General features: G+C 52.1%; 1 protein-coding gene across 1 annotated transcript in view; it reads right to left on the bottom strand.

Annotated features, from left to right (window-relative positions):
* Window positions 1-18,856, bottom strand: part of GNL1 (G protein nucleolar 1 (putative)) — a gene marked incomplete at its 3' end in the record, with an annotated part of 38,618 nt that extends 19,762 nt beyond the window's left edge. Inside the window, exons 1-5 of the mRNA XM_075582459.1 lie at window positions 18,149-18,856; window positions 17,884-18,049; window positions 6,767-6,903; window positions 5,486-5,637; window positions 4,534-4,605 (exon numbers count right to left, since the gene is read on the bottom strand). Coding sequence (XP_075438574.1) covers window positions 4,534-4,605; window positions 5,486-5,637; window positions 6,767-6,903; window positions 17,884-18,049; window positions 18,149-18,221 — 600 coding nt within the window. The remainder of the gene's footprint in view (window positions 1-4,533; window positions 4,606-5,485; window positions 5,638-6,766; window positions 6,904-17,883; window positions 18,050-18,148) is intronic.
* Window positions 18,857-19,939: the final 1,083 nt, after the last annotated feature.

Consider the following 19,939-nt stretch of genomic DNA (forward strand, 5'->3'; position numbering starts at 1 on the left):
TCTGCCTGACACTCAGCTGAGCCCCGATTTCCACCTGCTCTAGGGTACCTCCCTGCCTAGCCTCCCCCAGGAGATCAGGCAGAGCATTGCTCGCCGGATCCCCCATCGGTGGGCTGCAAATGGCCAGCACCGACGCCACACTCGGTGCTATGTACTCCTTCAGCATGTTGATGTGATAGACTTTGGTCCTCCCTGTCTCAGCATCTACCTGTACAACATAGTTGCACTCGTTCATCTTTCGCAGTACCGAATACGGTCCCGACCAGGCAGCCATTAATTTGTTCTCCCGAATGGGCTTGAGAACAAGTACCTGCTGTCCTGGGATGAACTCTCTGCTACGGGCATTCTGGTCATACCAAGTCTTCTGCTTGGTCTGAGCAGCCCTAAGGTTGTCCTGTGCCAACCCCATGAGCATCTCTAACCGGTCTCTAAGATCTACCACATACTGAAGCACAGACGCATCAGTATTGGTAGCTTCCCCTTCCCATCCCTCACGGAAGAGGTCCAGAGGTCCACGTACCCTGCGACCATATAGCAGCTCAAAGGGAGAAAAGCCTGTAGATTCCTGCGGTACCTCTCGGTAGGCAAACAGCAAGTGCTGCAGGTGAATCTCCCAGTCTTTCCCCTCTGCCTCTATAAATGTCCTAAGCATCTGCTTCAGGGTACCGTTAAACCTCTCACATAGTCCGTTGGTTTGGGGGTGGTAAGGGGTCGTGCGCTGGTGCTTCACCCCGCACGCATCCCAGAGACACTGTAGCAATTCACTCATGAATTGCGACCCTTGATCGGTTAGGACCTCGCTAGGGAAACCTACCCTAGTGAAAATGGTGAGCAAAGCCTTAGCCACTGCCTTAGCATCTATAGTAGCCAGCGCTACAGCCTCAGGGTACCGGGTGGCAAAATCCACCACCGTGAGGATGTAGCGCTTCCCTGTCCAGCTAGGAATCATAAGGGGCCCCACCAGGTCCATTGCTACCCGCTGAAAGGGTTCCCCTATCACCGGTAGCGGTCTCAGGGGGGCCTTCACACGATCACCCGCCTTACCTACTCGCTGGCAGGCGTCACAGGAGCGGCAGAAATCTGCCACCTCACTGGAGGCCCCCGGCCAGTAGTAACGCTGCAAGAGCCGGGCTCTCGTGCGTGTGACCCCCTGATGCCCCGCAAGCGGGATGGAGTGAGCAACCTGTAATAACTGTTGCCTATACCCCGTGGGTACCACTAACTGTCGCTTGCCAGTCCAAACCTTATCTAACCCTGTAGCCCCCTGCTCTCTATACAAAAGCCCGCGGTGCCACAAGTAGTAATCAGATCCCTCACTTGGCTTAGACTCGGACGCCCGAAGTCTCATGCCCTCCAAGGTGGGATCAGATTGCACCGCTTCCCTGAACTGAGTGCCTAATTCTGGCCACCCCCCGGTCATACCTGAGTCAGGGGGACAGGGAACAGGTACAGGGTACAGTAAGTCAGTTTCAGAAGCGGACTGAGTCTGGCTTACCTGTCTGGTCTCCTCAGAGACTGCTGGAACTGTAGGTCCCAAATGCAGGGGGACAGGGGCTGCTGCTGTGATCTTTGCTGCCTGGCTCCTAGTAATCGCTGCAACCGGTGCAGCAGGTGTCAGCTCCGCAGTAAAAACACAGGTAACGTGCCCCAGATCATTGCCAAGGAGCACCTCAGCATCCAATCCGGGCAATACCCCCACCTCCCTCATGCCACGACCCGCCCCCCAGTCCAAAAAGACCCGGGCAACTTGGAGTGACCGCGGTCCTCCGTCTGGCATGGTCACTTGCATCCCGGTGCCCGGGAGCAAATCCTCTGGCCGCACCATATCAGGGCGCACCAGAGTCACGGTGGCACCGGAGTCCAGCAACCCGTCTGCTTGCCGGTCTCCAATGGTCACCCTCCGCAGATGCTTCTGCCTGGCATCGTTGCGTTGCAACCCGATTGGTGCAACCTGATGCCCTCCGCTCTCCACTGCAGGTCCTGGATTGGCAAGGGTTGGTGCCTCCGTGGTCATCCCTCTGTCGGCTGGCGTCACGGCTGCGCTGGTCCCCTCCAATGGTGCCAGTCGCACACGGGCAACTGGTTTTGCTGCTTGGGAGCGGTGCCCCTGATGGGGTCCTGTGGACCGGTCCCGGTCCGGACAATCGGGTCTAAGGTGCCCGACCTTGTTGCAGGTAAAACACCGCCTCTCATGTTTGAATTCTGCAGCCTTTGGCGCTTTGCTTGCTGCTGCAGCTTTCAGTGTCCATTGAGGGGTAGCTTTAGTTCCCTGGGCTGCTCGGGCCCCTCCTTGGGGAACTGCTGGCTCATCCAAAGCAATCCTGCTGGCCACATACTCGTCGGCCATCCGGGCAGCGTCCTCACAGGTCTTAGGCTTGCGGTCATAGATCCAAGCCCGCACAGTGGGGGGAAACCGCTGCATCAGCTGCTCCTGGAACATCAGGTCCAGTAAGGTATGGTATTTGGTAGCCCCATACCCGGTGACCCACTGGGTTCCATGCCTGATCATTCTGTTGGCATAGTCCGCAAATGATTCCCCGGGTTTTATATCCCCCGTCCGGAACTTGCTCCTATACCCCTCAGGTGTCAGGGCATACTGGACCAGCAGCTTGCGCTTCACATGCCCATAGTCATCTGCATCCACACCGGGAAGCTCCTGCACAGTTCTTTTGGCTTTGCCGGATAATAGTGGTCGTAGTTTGACCACCCAGTCCCTCCTTGGTATTCGGAACCGGCCGCACTGATTCTCAAAATCATTTAGAAATGAGTCCAGGTCATCCGTGCCATCAACGAACTTGCTAAAACTGTGGTGATCTGGCCGGGAAAGCTCTTGTTCCCCGTTTACAAGGTGGGATTGGGAACCTTTTCCAAGTACTACCGTGAGGAGCTTTAACCGCTGCTCGTAGCTGATTCCCTCTCCCCAGGTGGCGAGCAGTGCGCTGAGTCCAGTGGCCGTCAGTCCGTCGGCCGCAGCCGCGAACCCCTCCGCACTCCCTGGCACCAAGCCACCCACGACCGGGTGGTCAGCATCACTCTCCCCCTGTCCTTGCAGCTCCAGAGTTGGAGGGACCGCCTCAACTCCGGGCTGAGTACCATCCGCTGCAAGTGCAGCTAATTGGGTCGCTCTGCCCTCATATTCTTCTAAATCCTCCTCCAGCTGACTCTTGGAACGACCGTCTGTCGTTAAGCCATATCCCGCACATCTCTCCACGACTTGCTCTCTGTCCCAGGAACGGAACCTCCCTGAGCGCAGACTCATGGTGCCACCGGGTTATGGGTCCAGAGACCAGTGAATTATCTCGTTCTTCTTTGGAAGTGTGTGTAAGTTGCCACTTGTCTGAGGAGCTTGCAATCTACAAGGTCCTCACTATATTACAGAACACTGCAATATAGGCTCAATCAGTATCTCACCAGCTGCCACCAGTTTTAAACGCCTGTCACGGGGACGCGCTTAATAACACATTTATATTTCGTGGGTCCTGATTGAGCAGAACAGGTTGAGCAAAATAAACTGAGATTTATTCCCTTGATAGGCAAACACACGACAACTGCAGAATAACTTAATAATTACACTCACGGGTAGAGAAACAGAGGATAATGTCCAGAAAGGTGCAAAGCAGCAGAAGATTGTCCTTTAAAATGTAGTCCATTTGCAAATTGCCAAATACATAGCCAGTCCAATCCTTCTGTGAATGTGCAAAGTCCTTTCTGGTTCTCTGGGATTTGCTGGATACCCAGGGCTAACGAAATCCTGAAGCAGGGCAAGTTTCCTCGTTGCGATGTTTTTAACCCCTTGCGTTCTGGAATCGTAGCCGCTGTACTTAGGTCTTATCCACTTGAAGAAATCAGGTTACAGCAACAACACAGGAATGAGGGGTACAGGCCTTTTTAAGGATAAGGGCCTGTGGGGTTTACATTAGCCTCATCCCATTGGCAACGAATTATCTTGATCCTATCAGAACCTGCCATGTCACAGGGGCAAATCCTACAGCCAGCTCAGGTAACTCTGAGCATGCTCAGTGAGCAGCTTGGTAGCACTGCTAAGTAAAAAGGGCCCACTCATTTCTGGGGACGCAATGTCTGAAGTTTGGGTCCCGAGGTGTGAAATATCCAGGAGGAGTAACAGGATCTGCTACTCAGAAACATCCTGATTAAGTGACACTTTACGAATCTGGGGTCTTTCATCCCAACAGGGGGCTCCTGTATGCATAACATTTGTTCCTACTGCTTCACAAAGGCAGGCAGACAAAAAAATAGCATCCTGCCGGTACATTTTAAAACAGTAACAGAAAGGCACTTCACTGCAGGTAGAGATTAGCCTGCAAAATGGGGACAGCCATGCATATAGAATTAACCCCTTCATCCCCAACGCGAAATAGGGGTAACCAGCTGAGCCCACTGCCTTTATTAATGCGCTGATTACCCCCATTTTCGCCACAGTGTCACTATATAACACATACACCCACGTATATTATACATACTCTGCATCACTATATAAACACACAGTGACCGCAGGGAGTCACCGTCACTTACCGGGTGTCGGATGTCTGTTATAAGCAGGATAATGTCCGACATCTCTACAACTCGCCACAGTTGGCGCCATGTCTGAAAGGAGGGGGGGGGGGGGAGGGAAGAGCGAGCCAGACAACGGGGCGGGGGGAGGGAAGAGCGAGCCAGACAACGGGGGGGGGGGGGAGGGAAGAGCGAGCCAGACAACGGGGGGGGGAGGGAAGGAAGAGCGAGCCAGACAATGGGGAGGGAGGGAAGAGCGAGCCAGACAATGGGGAGGGAGGGAAGAGCGAGCCAGACAATGGGGAGGGAGGGAAGAGCGAGCCAGACAATGGGGAGGGAGGGAAGAGCGAGCCAGACAATGGGGAGGGAGGGAAGAGCGAGCCAGACAATGGGGAGGGAGGGAAGAGCGAGCCAGACAATGGGGAGGGAGGGAAGAGCGAGCCAGACAATGGGGAGGGAGGGAAGAGCGAGCCAGACAATGGGGAGGGAGGGAAGAGCGAGCAAGACAATGGGGAGGGAGGGAAGAGCGAGCAAGACAATGGGGGAGGGAGGGAAGAGCAAGAGAATGGGGAGGGAGGGAAGAAAGAGCAAGACAATGGGGAGGAGGGGGAACATAGGGGGTGGAGGGGGTAAAGGAGGAGAGCGATAAGTAGTTAATATGCAGTATAATCACATCTAAAGAAGGCGTGGCTCAGAGGCTCGATCCCGAGGACACTCAAAGAAGTGGGAAGGACCACGAAGGGTGGCACGCATGACAGGCGTGGCTTAAAGGGGGAGGCGTGGCTTCCCCAGTACATGGGCGTGTCTATATTAAGAAGCAGATCCACGGAGAAGGGGAGAGACTTCTGCATATCGGTGCGTGTGGCTTTCAGTAGATGGATGGGACCTCCCACTAGCGGGTAGGTCAGAGCCTTCCTGTGGGTGGGAGCGTGGGTTCCCACGAGTTGGGGTTAGCCGCTGGTCTTCGTTTTACCTCCAGGTTGTGATCGAAGTAGCTGAGCTCCCGGGGGCTGTGCTTTTCATACAGCTTCTGGAGATACTCCCGGAAGGCCTTCTCCTCCCTGGACTGCACCTGCTCGCGGCTCATCTCGTAACTCCAGGTCGGGCGCTTGGGGAAGTCCAGCACTGTGGGAGGTAAAATCACGGGAGAAATCCTTTTACTTCCTTGGATATCCTCTATTAAAATCCTAGAAGACGTCTTATGACTTCCAGGTGTCCTACCTGATGTCCTATGGAGGTCCTACCAGATCTTGTATTAAATCATATAAAATCCCTATATAAACTCTAACAATTCCTAGAAGATACCCTAAACATATCCCCGTCTCCATCCTATCCTTTATTAATACCACAAGGGGTGGAAGATTTGAACTGTAGGACTTGCCACAGGTCTCTAGATGAGGTATGAACCTGAATGGTGGCATCAGTGTCGTCCTATTGGATGTCCTTTTAGAGACGTGATCTCCAGAAAAGGTATCAGGACACTACAATAAATCTGGACCAATTATCTGGGTCCTTCTGGACATGTGGGCTACCGAGCAGGAGAGAAGACTCTAGATATAAGTGCTCATCAATGATCTGTTGTCAACCACCATCATGTGTCCTTCTAGAGATGTGACCTGGATGAGGTCCGCCTAATAACTTTTCAGAAGGACATACAAAAAAGGTAGTGATACCATTATACAGATCACTGATAAGACTTCTTCGTAATACTAGAGAACACATCTCTAGAAGGACATGAGAAGCTCATGTCATCTCCAGAACAGGACTCTAGATAAGGTGTGACCACTGATCTATGTCTTTCTAGATATTTGGCCCTTAAGAACGGGACAAAAGACTTGTATGTAAAATGGTATCACTACCTACCTGTGTACTTCTAGAAATATGCGCTCCAGAATTTGAGAAAGGGCTCCAGAAAAGGCCTGTCCAATGATCTGAGTCCTTCTGTAGCTATGGCCTCCAAAACAGACCTCATCTAGACAGCTTCAGATCTGTAGCGTGGTTGCCCCGCCTTAGTAAAATCTCTCCTTCTAGAGATGTGATCTCCAGAAAAGGGCTCAGGACCCTAGATGAGGTCTAACAAATGATCGAATCTCCTTCTAGAGACGTGGCCAGAAGACTCTGGAGAACGTATCAATGCTATTTAATGTGATATTCACAGCTTCCTAGGTCCTTCTAGAGATGTGTCCTCAAGAACTAGAGACAGGACTCTAGATGAGGACTGGCCAATGGTCAAACAGAGGCAGCTCTAGATTACCTGATCCTGGTCGGTAGATCTGATCAATATCAACTTCTAGCTCAGTCTCCGGAAGGGGCTCCAGAATTTTCTCTTGAGCGATCTTCTTCCTTTGCTCAATCTCATCTTTGGTTTCCTTGTCGACGTGAAATCGATACCTGTAATACACACAGTGTCCACAGGGTGTCACCGTCACTGTGCCGTATCCACAGGAATATACCTCCAGTAATACACACAGTGACCGCAGGGTGTCACCGTCACTGTGCAGTATCCACAGGAATATACCTCCAGTAATACACACAGTGACCGCAGGGTGTCACCGTCACCGTGCCGTACCCATAGGGATATACCTCCTGTAATACACACAGTGCCCACAAGGTGTCACCGTCACTCTACCGTACCCATAGGGATATACCTCCTGTAATACACACAGTGACCGCAGGGTGTCACCGTGCCGTACCCATAGGGATATACCTCCTGTAATACACACAGTGACCGCAGGGTGTCACCGTGCCGTACCCATAGGGATATAACTCCTGTAATACACTCAGTGACCGCAGGGTGTCACCGTCACTGTGCCGTACCCATAGGGATATACCTCCTGTAATACACACAGTCACCGCAGGGTGTCACCGTCACTGTGCCGTACCCATAGGGATATACCTCCTGTAATACGCACAGTGACCGCAGGGTGTCACCGTCACTGTGCCATACCCATAGGGATATACCTCCTGTAATACACACAGTGACCAAAGGGTGTCACCGTCACTGTGCCGTACCCATAGGGATATACCTCCTGTAATACACACAGTGACCGCAGGGTGTCACCGTCACTGTGCCGTACCCATAGGGATATACCTCCTGTAATACACACAGTGACCGCAGGGTGTCACCGTCACTGTGCCGTACCCATAGGGATATACCTCCTGTAATACACACAGTGACCACAGGGTGTCACTGTGCCGTACCCATAGGGATATACCTCCTGTAATACACACAGTGACCACAGGGTGTCACCGTGCCGTACCCATAGGGATATACCTCCTGTAATACACACAGTGACCACAGGGTGTCACCGTCACTGTGCCGTACCCATAGGGATATACCTCCTGTAATACACACAGTGACCACAGGGTGTCACTGTGCCGTACCCATAGGGATAAACATCCTGTAATACACACAGTGACCACAGGGTGTCACTGTGCCGTACCCATAGGGATATACCTCCTGTAATACACACAGTGACCGCAGGGTGTCACCGTCACTGTGCCGTACCCATAGGGATATACCTCCTGTAATACACACAGTGACCGCAGGGTGTCACCGTCACCGTGCCGTACCCATAGGGATATACCTCCTGTAATACACACAGTGACCACAGGGTGTCACTGTGCCGTACCCATAGGGATATACCTCCTGTAATACACACAGTGACCGCAGGGTGTCACCGTGCCGTACCCATAGGGATATACCTCCTGTAATACACACAGTGACCGCAGGGTGTCACCGTCACTGTGCCGTACCCATAGGGATATACCTCCTGTAATACACACAGTGACCGCAGGGCGTCACCGTCACTGTGCCGTACCCATAGGGATATATCTCCTGTAATACACACAGTGACCGCAGGGTGTCACCGTGCCGTACCCATAGGGATATACCTCCTGTAATACACACAGTGACCACAGGGTGTCACCGTCACTGTGCCGTACCCATAGGGATATACCTCCTGTAATACACACAGTGACCACAAGGTGTCACCGTCACTGTGCCGTACCCATAGGGATATACCTCCTGTAATACGCACAGTGACCGCAGGGCGTCACCGTCACTGTGCCGTACCCATAGGGATATACCTCCTGTAATACGCACAGTGACCACAGGGCGTCACCGTCACTGTGCCGTACCCATAGGGATATACCTCCTGTAATACACACAGTGACCACAGGGTGTCACCGTCACCGTGCCGTACCCATAGGGATATACCTCCTGTAATACACACAGTGACCGCAGGGTGTCACCGTGCCGTACCCATAGGGATATACCTCCTGTAATACACACAGTGACCGCAGGGTGTCACTGTCACTGTGCCGTACCCATAGGGATATACCTCCTGTAATACACACAGTGACCACAGGGTGTCACCGTCACTGTGCCGTACCCATAGGGATATACCTCCTGTAATACACACAGTGACCGCAGGGTGTCACTGTGCCGTACCCATAGGGATATACCTCCTGTAATACACACAGTGACCACAGGGTGTCACCGTCACTGTGCCGTACCCATAGGGATATACCTCCTGTAATACACACAGTGACCACAGGGTGTCACTGTGCCGTACCCATAGGGATAAACATCCTGTAATACACACAGTGACCACAGGGTGTCACTGTGCCGTACCCATAGGGATATACCTCCTGTAATACACACAGTGACCGCAGGGTGTCACCGTCACTGTGCCGTACCCATAGGGATATACCTCCTGTAATACACACAGTGACCACAGGGTGTCACCGTCACTGTGCCGTACCCATAGGGATATACCTCCTGTAATACACACAGTGACCGCAGGGCGTCACCGTCACTGTGCCGTACCCATAGGGATATACCTCCTGTAATACACACAGTGACCACAGGGTGTCACTGTGCCGTACCCATAGGGATATATCTCCTGTAATACACACAGTGACCGCAGGGTGTCACCGTGCCGTACCCATAGGGAGATATCTCCTGTAATACACACAGTGACCACAGGGTGTCACCGTCACTGTGCCGTACCGATAGGGATATACCTCCTGTAATACACACAGTGACCACAGGGTGTCACCGTCACTGTGCCGTACCCATAGGGATATACCTCCTGTAATACGCACAGTGACCGCAGGGTGTCACCGTCACTGTGCCGTACCCATAGGGATAAACCTCCTGTAATACACACAGTGACCACAGGGTGTCACTGTGCCGTACCCATAGGGATATACCTCCTGTAATACACACAGTGACCGCAGGGTGTCACCGTCACTGTGCCGTACCAATAGGCATATACCTCCTGTAATACACACAGTGACCGCAGGGTGTCACCGTCACTGTGCCGTACCCATAGGGATATACCTCCTGTAATACACACAGTGACCACAAGGTGTCACCGTCACTGTGCCGTACCCATAGGGATATACCTCCTGTAATACACACAGTGACCGCAGGGTGTCACCGTGCCGTACCCATAGGGATATACCTCCTGTAATACACACAGTGACCGCAGGGTGTCACAGTCACTGTGCCGTACCCATAGGGATATACCTCCTGTAATACGCACAGTGACCGCAGGGTGTCACTGTCACTGTGCCGTACCCATAGGGATATACCTCCTGTAATACACACAGTGATCGCAGGGTGTCACCGTCACTGTGCCGTACCCATAGGGATATACCTCCTGTAATACACACAGTGACCACAGGGTGTCACCGTCACTGTGCCGTACCCATAGGGATATACCTCCTGTAATACGCACAGTGACCGCAGGGTGTCACCGTCACTGTGCCGTACCCATAGGGATATACCTCCTGTAATACACACAGTGACCACAGGGTGTCACAGTCACTGTGCCGTACCCATAGGGATATACCTCCTGTAATACACACAGTGACCGCAGGGTGTCACTGTGCCGTACCCATAGGGATATACCTCCTGTAATACACACAGTGACCGCAGGGTGTCACCGTCACTGTGCCGTACCCATAGGGATATGCCTCCTGTAATACACACAGTGACCACAGGGTGTCACCGTGCCGTACCCATAGGGATATACCTCCTGTAATACACACAGTGACCGCAGGGTGTCACCGTGCCGTACCCATAGGGATATAACTCCTGTAATACACACAGTGACCGCAGGGTGTCACCGTGCTGTACCCATAGGGATATACCTCCTGTAATACACACAGTGACCACAGGGTGTCACCGTCACTGTGCCGTACCCATAGGGATATACCTCCTGTAATACACACAGTGACCGCAGGGTGTCACCGTGCCGTACACATAGGGATATACCTCCTGTAATACACACAGTGACCGCAGGGTGTCACCGTGCCGTACCCATAGGGATATACCTCCGTAATACACACAGTGACCGCAGGGTGTCACCGTCACTGTGCCGTACCCATAGGGATATACCTCCTGTAATACATACAGTGACCGCAGGGTGTCATTGTGCCGTACCCATAGGGATATACCTCCTGTAATACACACAGTGACCGCAGGGTGTCACCGTGCCGTACCCATAGGGATATAACTCCTGTAATACACACAGTGACCGCAGGGTGTCACCGTCACTGTGCCGTACCCATAGGGATATACCTCCTGTAATACACACAGTGACCACAGGGTGTCACCGTGCCGTACCCATAGGGATATACCTCCTGTAATACACACAGTGACCGCAGGGTGTCATTGTGCCGTACCCATAGGGATATACCTCCTGTAATACACACAGTGACCGCAGGGTGTCACCGTCACTGTGCCGTACCCATAGGGATATACCTCCTGTAATACACATAGTGACCACAGGGTGTCACCGTGCCGTACCCATAGGGATATACCTCCTGTAATACACACAGTGGCCGCAGGGTGTCACCGTCACTGTGCCGTACCCATAGGGATATACCTCCTGTAATACACACAGTGACCGCAGGGTGTCACCGTCACTGTGCCGTACCCATAGGGATATACCTCCTGTAATACACACAGTGACCGCAGGGTGTCACCGTGCCGTACCCATAGGGATATACCTCCTGTAATACACACAGTGACCGCAGGGTGTCACCGTCACTGTGCCGTACCCATAGGGATATACCTCCTGTAATACGCACAGTGACCGCAGGGTGTCACCGTCACTGTGCCGTACCCATAGGGATATACCTCCTGTAATACACACAGTGACCGCAGGGTGTCACAGTCACTGTGCCGTACCCATAGGGATATACCTCCTGTAATACACAGTGACCACAGGGTGTCACCGTCACCGTGCCGTACCCATAGGGATATACCTCCTGTAATACACACAGTGACCGCAGGGTGTCACTGTGCCGTACCCATAGGGATATACCTCCTGTAATACACACAGTGACCGCAGGGTGTCACCGTCACTGTGCCGTACCCATAGGGATATACCTCCTGTAATACACACAGTGACCGCAGGGTGTCACTGTGCCGTACCCATAGGGATATACCTCCTGTAATACACACAGTGACCGCAGGGTGTCACCGTCACTGGGCCGTACCCATAGGGGTATACCTCCTGTAATACACACAGTGACCGCAGGGTGTCACTGTGCCGTACCCATAGGGATATACCTCCTGTAATACACACAGTGACCACAGGGTGTCACCGTGCCGTACCCATAGGGATATACCTCCTGTAATACACACAGTGACCGCAGGGTGTCACCGTCACCGTGCCGTACCCATAGGGTTATACCTCCTGTAATACGCACAGTGACCGCAGGGTGTCACCGTCACTGTGCCGTACCCATAGGGATATACCTCCTGTAATACCCACAGTGACCGCAGGGTGTCACTGTGCCGTACCCATAGGGATATACCTCCTGTAATACACACAGTGACCGCAGGGTGTCACCGTCACTGTGCCGTACCCATAGGGATATACCTCCTGTAATACACACAGTGACCGCAGGGTGTCACCGTCACTGTGCCGTACCCATCGGGATATACCTCCTGTAATACACACAGTGACCGCAGGGTGTCACCGTCACTGTGCCGTACCCATAGGGATATACCTCCTGTAATACACACAGTGACCACAGGGTGTCACCGTGCCGTACCCATAGGGATATACCTCCTGTAATACACACAGTGACCGCAGGGTGTCACCGTCACCGTGCCGTACCCATAGGGTTATACCTCCTGTAATACGCACAGTGACCGCAGGGTGTCACCGTCACTGTGCCGTACCCATAGGGATATACCTCCTGTAATACCCACAGTGACCGCAGGGTGTCACTGTGCCGTACCCATAGGGATATACCTCCTGTAATACACACAGTGACCGCAGGGTGTCACCGTCACTGTGCCGTACCCATAGGGATATACCTCCTGTAATACACACAGTGACCACAGGGTGTCACCGTCACTGTGCCGTACCCATAGGGATATACCTCCTGTAATACACACAGTGACCACAGGGTGTCACCGTCACTGTGCCGTACCCATAGGGATATACCTCCTGTAATACCCACAGTGACCGCAGGGTGTCACTGTGCCGTACCCATAGGGATATACCTCCTGTAATACACACAGTGACCGCAGGGTGTCACCGTCACTGGGCCGTACCCATAGGGATATACCTCCTGTAATACACACAGTGACCGCAGGGTGTCACCGTCACCGTGCTGTACCGATAGGGATATACCTCCTGTAATACACACAGTGACCGCAGGGTGTCACTGTGCCGTACCCATAGGGATATACCTCCTGTAATACACCCAGTGACCGCAGGGTGTCACCGTCACTGTGCCGTACCCATAGGGATATACCTCCTGTAATACACACAGTGACCGCAGGGTGTCACCGTCACCGTGCCGTACCCATAGGGATATACCTCCTGTAATACACACAGTGACCGCAGGGTGTCACCTTTACATGTCTCAGACAGGTCTGTACCGTAGCCCTGCCCTTCCCCATTATCTCTTAACATACAATGCTTCCACTGCAGCCAGGAATCCTGGGTAATGACATGCAAATGAGCACATGTATGTATAGCTGTATTTATACAGCCCCCACAGTGTACTCATCGCTTTAGAAATGAGAGACAGTACAGGGAATTATAACACAAGAGCTACAAACACTAAATCAGACAATAGGAAAGGAAATCCCTGCCCCGTAGAGCTTGCAATCTAAGCGCTATGTCGGGAGACTTACAGAGACAGCAGGTGAGAGAATGCACACCCCATTTGCAATCCTGCCTTCCACCATTATCCCTTAGCATACACTGCAGCCAGGGATTCTGGGTAACACACATACACACAAAGAATTTCCCAGGCACCCACGTGTCTCTGAATGAGATTATAGGGCTTTATTTGGTTGAGGTCGGTGTGTCGGTCCTGCCCAGGACCTGTGTCAAGGCAGCAGTGCAAGAAACATCCAAACTGCCGAGTTAAACCCCCCCTGTGTAGGTGCCAAACGCAAAGAAGGGCGCGCAGCTGTGAGCCCCGGTGACAGACGGCTAACTCTGACATGGAGACGGTTCCTGACGTAACTTCACGTTAACAGGCTCCGTATACAATATGGCCTGGTCCGTTGTGTGAACCCGGACAAGATCTTCAAAGGGATTTTTCCTGGAGGAACCTACACAATAGACTTCAAACTACAGTCATTATACTGTCCTGGCCACCCCACGCCCTTAATCCCAGCCAATCAGGTCGCTGTTTGCGATGTCAGCGATATTCCTTGCAGCGTCGGCAAAGCTAACAAAGTCCTGTAGATGTCGCTGTTGGCCACGAGATTGTAACCCCACGTACGTGGTTATGCTTCTGTTCTGATGAACGCAGACGAGTAGGGGTTGATGACGGGGCCGTGCACTTATCTCCCCCGGCTTATCTCTGAATGGCACGTTGCCTCGGCTTGGGCGTGGCCCACTTACCGTGCAGGATCCTGTGGCATGAGTTCTCCGGCTCTTCCCAGAGAATCGGCAGGACATGGCAGGCATACCACGTTGCCCATCGATGTGATGGCAGCAATGTGTCACCACCCAGAATATATATTTCTTATACGCTGGCAAACCCCTAGATAAATGGGGACTGGAAATCCTAAATTATCTTCTGTGAACAAACAGTGGTGTATGCATAAAAAAAACAACCCCGGAGGGAGCGAGGCTATGTCTGGGAGGGATGGTGCAAAGTTTTAAATATACTAGTATCAGTAGGATGAATTGAGGCATGCCAAAATACAAATCAATATCATAAATCACCTTCAGCCCGTGTCTCCCCACTGCTGGATGAGGCCTCCCCAATGATCTCCCAGGTACTGTGGTCCCAGCCTCTCTTCTCCACGTACATATAAATATATATCACCACCTTCAGCCCGTGTCTCCCCACTGCTGGATGAAGCCTCCCCAATGATCTCCCAGGTACTGCGGTTACAGCCTCTCTTGCCCACGTACATATAAATATATATCCCACCTTCAGCCCGTGTCTCCCCACTGCTGGATGAGGCCTCCCCAATGATCTCCCAGGTACTGCGGTTACAGCCTTTCTTCCCCACGTACATATAAATATATATCACCACCTTCAGCCCGTGTCTCCCCACTGCTGGATGAAGCCTCCCCAATGATCTCCCAGGTACTGCGGTTACAGCCTCTCTTCCCCACGTACATATAAATATATATCCCACCTTCAGCCCGTGTCTCCCCACTGCTGGATGAAGTCTCCCCAATGATCTCCCAGGTAATGCGGTTACAGCCTCTCTTCTCCACGTACATATAAATATATATCACCACCTTCAGCCCGTGTCTCCCCACTGCTGGATGAAGTCTCCCCAATGATCTCCCAGGTAATGCGGTTACAGCCTCTCTTCTCCACGTACATATAAATATATATCACCACCTTTAGCCCGTGTCTCCCCACTGCTGGATGAAGTCTCCCCAATGATCTCCCAGGTACTGTGGTTACAGCCTCTCTTCTCCACGTACATATTAATATATATCGCCATCTTCAGCCCGTGTCTCCCCACTGCTGGATGAGGCCTCCCAATGATCTCCCAGGTACTGCGGTTACAGACTCTCTTCTCCACGTACATATAAATATATATCCCACCTTCAGCCCGTGTCTCCCCACTGCTGGATGAGGCCTCCCCAATGATCCCCCAGGTACTGCGGTTACAGCCTCTCTTCTCCACGTACATATAAATATATATCACCACCTTCAGCCCGTGTCTCCCCACTGCTGGATGAGGCCTCCCCAATGATCTCCCAGGTACTGCGGTTACAGCCTCTCTTCTCCACGTACATATAAATATATATCCCACCTTCAGCCCGTGTCTCCCCACTGCTGGATGAGGCCTCCCCAATGATCTCCCAGGTACTGCGGTTACAGCCTCTCTTCCCCACGTACATATAAATATATATCCCACCTTCAGCCCGTGTCTCCCCACTGCTGGATGAGGCCTCCCCAATGATCTCCCAGGTACTGCGGTTACAGCCTCTCTTCCCCACGTACATATAAATATATATCACCACCTTCAGCTCATGTCTCCCCACTGCTGGATGAGGTCTCCCCAATGATCTCCCAGGTACTGCGGTTACAGCCTCTCTTCTCCACGTACATATAAATATATATCACCACCTTCAGCCCATGTCTCTCTCTGCTTCACGTACATAAAAAAGATACTAGGCAGGTGTCCCTGCTACAGCTTATATGATTTATTACCCTCCTTCACAGGGTTTAAGCCCCTCCCCAAGTCAGCAAGTCTTTTTCATTCTGCTGGATATAGATCCAATGTTGGTCTTTCTCCCTCCTAATAGAGGTAAATGAGAATTTTAATCCTAATAGAGGTATATATTAGTATTTTATCTGGTAGTGTTAGGACCTGCAAACTGGGTCTGCCTTGTCGTGGCTCGCAAGCTTACAACGCTTTGGCCAAATTGTTAAACTAAATTACCCTTTTTGCAAGAGAATATATAAGTATTTTACTGTGTATTTTTGTCATGTTGGATGTAGCATTGGGCTTCTCTGTCGTCTCTTGTATACATACTGTATGCCACGCTCAATAGCTCTCCTTTTTGACACATATACATACTGTATATATTTTGTGGGGGCTCAGGGATTCCTAAAATGAGCTTGCTGGGGTTCTGTGTTGTTTGAATGTGGCCATAACAGGGACACACGTGGGCTACAGCTGACTGCTGTGGCTAGTCCACTTGCGGCATTCATTACTTAATAACATAATAACTATTGGTACAAGGATGTGGCATATGCACCGATACACACTGGAGATCCTTCAGGTCCATGTCAGTCATTTTAAGCTCATACACACATATGTATGTGGCAGCTGCATTGATTCAACATTGAGATCGGCACAGCTGCAGCTTACTACTCTTGACAATCAAACCCACTCATCAGTGCTCCGATACGTATGGCACACAACAAGAGTATGTGGCATCTGCACATCACTGCGGTGAAGCTGCATTCTCTATACTTATATAGCCGCTGGATCACTCATGGTGTATACACCATTATACCCATACGAACTATATTGGTGCATAGCTTTCCAATTGATGGGGGCTATATGGTATACCAGGAATGTGTGGCTCATATACTGGTACTGACACCACAGACAAGAACAGACTATCCACTACCTAGAGTTTATACTCACATAAGTGCACACTGAACAGTGAGCCACATAAACCACTGGTATATGAAGTCTTGGTTCAGGACAGTTCATTATATCCTGTTATAAAAATGGTTAGGGGCTATGTTACCCCACCATTACCCGAACAAGGGCCTTTCCAACCTCTATTGGAATTAAAGTGATGATGGATATATATGGCTCATCACAATATCCATGTCTGAGCGTGAACACTCATATAGCGCCCATCCTACGATCACTAGTCGCACAATAATTGTGGTATTTTTAACACCCAATTTTTTACATTCATCGGTTTGATCTTCAAATATATTTTAATTACTTTATAATCCACCAGCCAGGGATAGAGTGCTATCATGACATGCTTCAATTCATCCTAGTATATTTAAAACTTAGCAACATACCATCCTGACATAGTCTCACTTCTTGGTTCTTTTTTTTTTTTTAATGTATACACTAAAGTTTGTTCACAGAAGATAATTAAGGATTTCCATTTCCTGTTTACCTTGGGGTTGCCAGGATACCTAGCACGGGGCACACATTTGCGCGCACGTCTTAAAATTTGGCGCCTGTGTGGCAGTATTTATGTCAGCACTTTGGATGTTACTTGCACTGCTGTCTTGACAAAGGTCCTGGGCAGCACCGACACATCGACTACAAGCAAATAAACCACTACAATCTCATTCTGAGACCCTCGAGTATTTATGCCATTAATCAATACATGTGCGCTGGAGCAAGACTTAAATATATATACACACCTGTTTGGGTCATATCCTTTCTCCCCCGGCAAGTGTATTTGGGGCTGCTGATTGACACGTCTCAGCAAGGGTCTGATGCTCTCACTGTCTGACGTATCTGTATTCTCTCCACGCTCCCTGCTCTGGCTACGGCTGTTTGACTCAGCCCTGGCCCCCTCGGGAAGCCCTGGAAAGAGGCAGAAGGACATGTGGTCAAGAGCTGCATATTAGCATGCACAAGGCAGGCTGCACACATACATACATATATACATACACACACACTTACCCCTCTTTCTCTCCCTCTTCTCTTGTAGCTGCTTCTTCTTCTGCTGGCTACTGAAAGGCTTCTTGCGTGGCATGGTGAACCCCTAGGGCAAGAGCTAATACCCCCAGGCCTACTGCAGTGACCGACAGCTACTCTCACCCTCCTATCTACACAACTGAGCCGCCCTTCCCACACTATTACCCCCTCTAAGATTTACCTATTGCCCCAGCACTGCCACTGATTACCTCAACTCTACCAATTGCCCCCTGAAATCTACCCTACTGCCTCAGGTGCCCCTCAAACGCCCTCTTGCCCCAAAATCTACCTCAGCTGCCTCATCTAATACTTGCCCTATTGTCCCAGCACCTCCAACAATTGCCCCAGACTGTACCCTATAATTACCCAGGCTCTGCTTCCATGGAGTGCTCCTAATTGCCCCCAGGCAGCCCTAAACCCCCTCTAACACGGCCTGCCTTTTCGACTATCTCCTATAGGGGGCACAAATTGCCCAAGCAATTGAAATAATGGGGATGGCAGGAGGTCGCATGCAAACATCCACAGCACTGTCAATGTTACTGGCCCCTGTGCGTTTCACGCCTCGGCTTCGCAGTAAACCTGGCCAATCAGCAGGGAGCGTCTATGTCAAGCCTCGTTGCTGGTTTGAAATCTGACCAGTAGGAAGAGAGCAGGGGGGCGGGACACAATGCGGAAGCGGAGGGCAGTGACGCTCCGTTCCAAGCCTCGTGCCCGCAGAAGCAACGGCCCATTGGCAACAACGCTGTGTCTCAACGCCGAGGCTGCGTCCTTGGCTTGACCAATGGGGAAAACGGAGGGCTGCGTTTCAAGCCTCCAAGCAGCAGGCCAATGGGAGCTCAGGAAGCGTGTCAAGCCTCCCAGCAGCAGGCCAATGGGAGCTCAGGAAGCGTGTCAAGCCTCCAGCAGCAGGCCAATGGGAGCTCAGGAAGCGTGTCAAGCCTCCAAGCAGCAGGCCAATGGGAGCTCAGGACGCGTCTCAAGCCTCGGCGCTCGATTCCACCGACCAATGAGAGGCGAGCGGTGCGTTCCAAGCCTCCCCCCAAATGCGCAGCCGGGGCCAATCAGAGAGCACCGTGCTTTCCAAAGGCTAACGCGTCATCCACGGCTCCACCAATTAAAATCGTTCTTTCTTATAAGGACACCCTGAAGGCGCTCGGTAAGTCAGTTTGTGATTGGCCGGCTTGACAGGCGGGAGGGCGTGGCTTCTTGAGAGGTCTCCTCGCCGGCTGCAGCTTGGGGGAAAGTGGCTGCTGTTTCTGTGCCGCCACGTGACGGAGAGACAGAGAGCGCGCGGGACCGGGCTGTGACGTCATCGGGACGACAACGAGATGCCGAAGGGAGGGAAGCAAGAAATGGAGGGGGAGGAGGAGAAGGGTGAGGGGGGAGAAGGGGACAGAAGTGAGAGAGGGGGGAGAGAAGGGTGAGGGGGGAGGAGGAGAAGGGTGAGGGGGGGAGAAGGGTGAGGGGGGGGAGGAGGAGAAGGGTGAGGGGGGAGAAGGGGACAGAAGTGAGGGGGGGAGGAGGAGAAGGGTGAGGGGGGAGGAGGAGAAGGGTGAGGGGGGGAGGAGGAGAAGGGTGAGGGGGGGGAGGAGGAGAAGGGTGAGGGGGGAGAAGGGGACAGAAGGGTGAGGGGGGGGAGAAGGGGACAGAAGGGTGAGGGGGGGGAGAAGGGTGAGGGGAGGAGGGGCAGAAGTGAGAGAGGGGGGGAGAAGGGTGAGGAGGAGAAGGGTGAGGGGGGAGAAGGGGACAGAAGTGAGAGAGGGGAGGAGAAGAATG

Source organism: Ascaphus truei, unplaced genomic scaffold (assembly GCF_040206685.1).
Source record: "Ascaphus truei isolate aAscTru1 unplaced genomic scaffold, aAscTru1.hap1 HAP1_SCAFFOLD_2372, whole genome shotgun sequence".
NCBI lineage: Eukaryota > Metazoa > Chordata > Amphibia > Anura > Ascaphidae > Ascaphus > Ascaphus truei.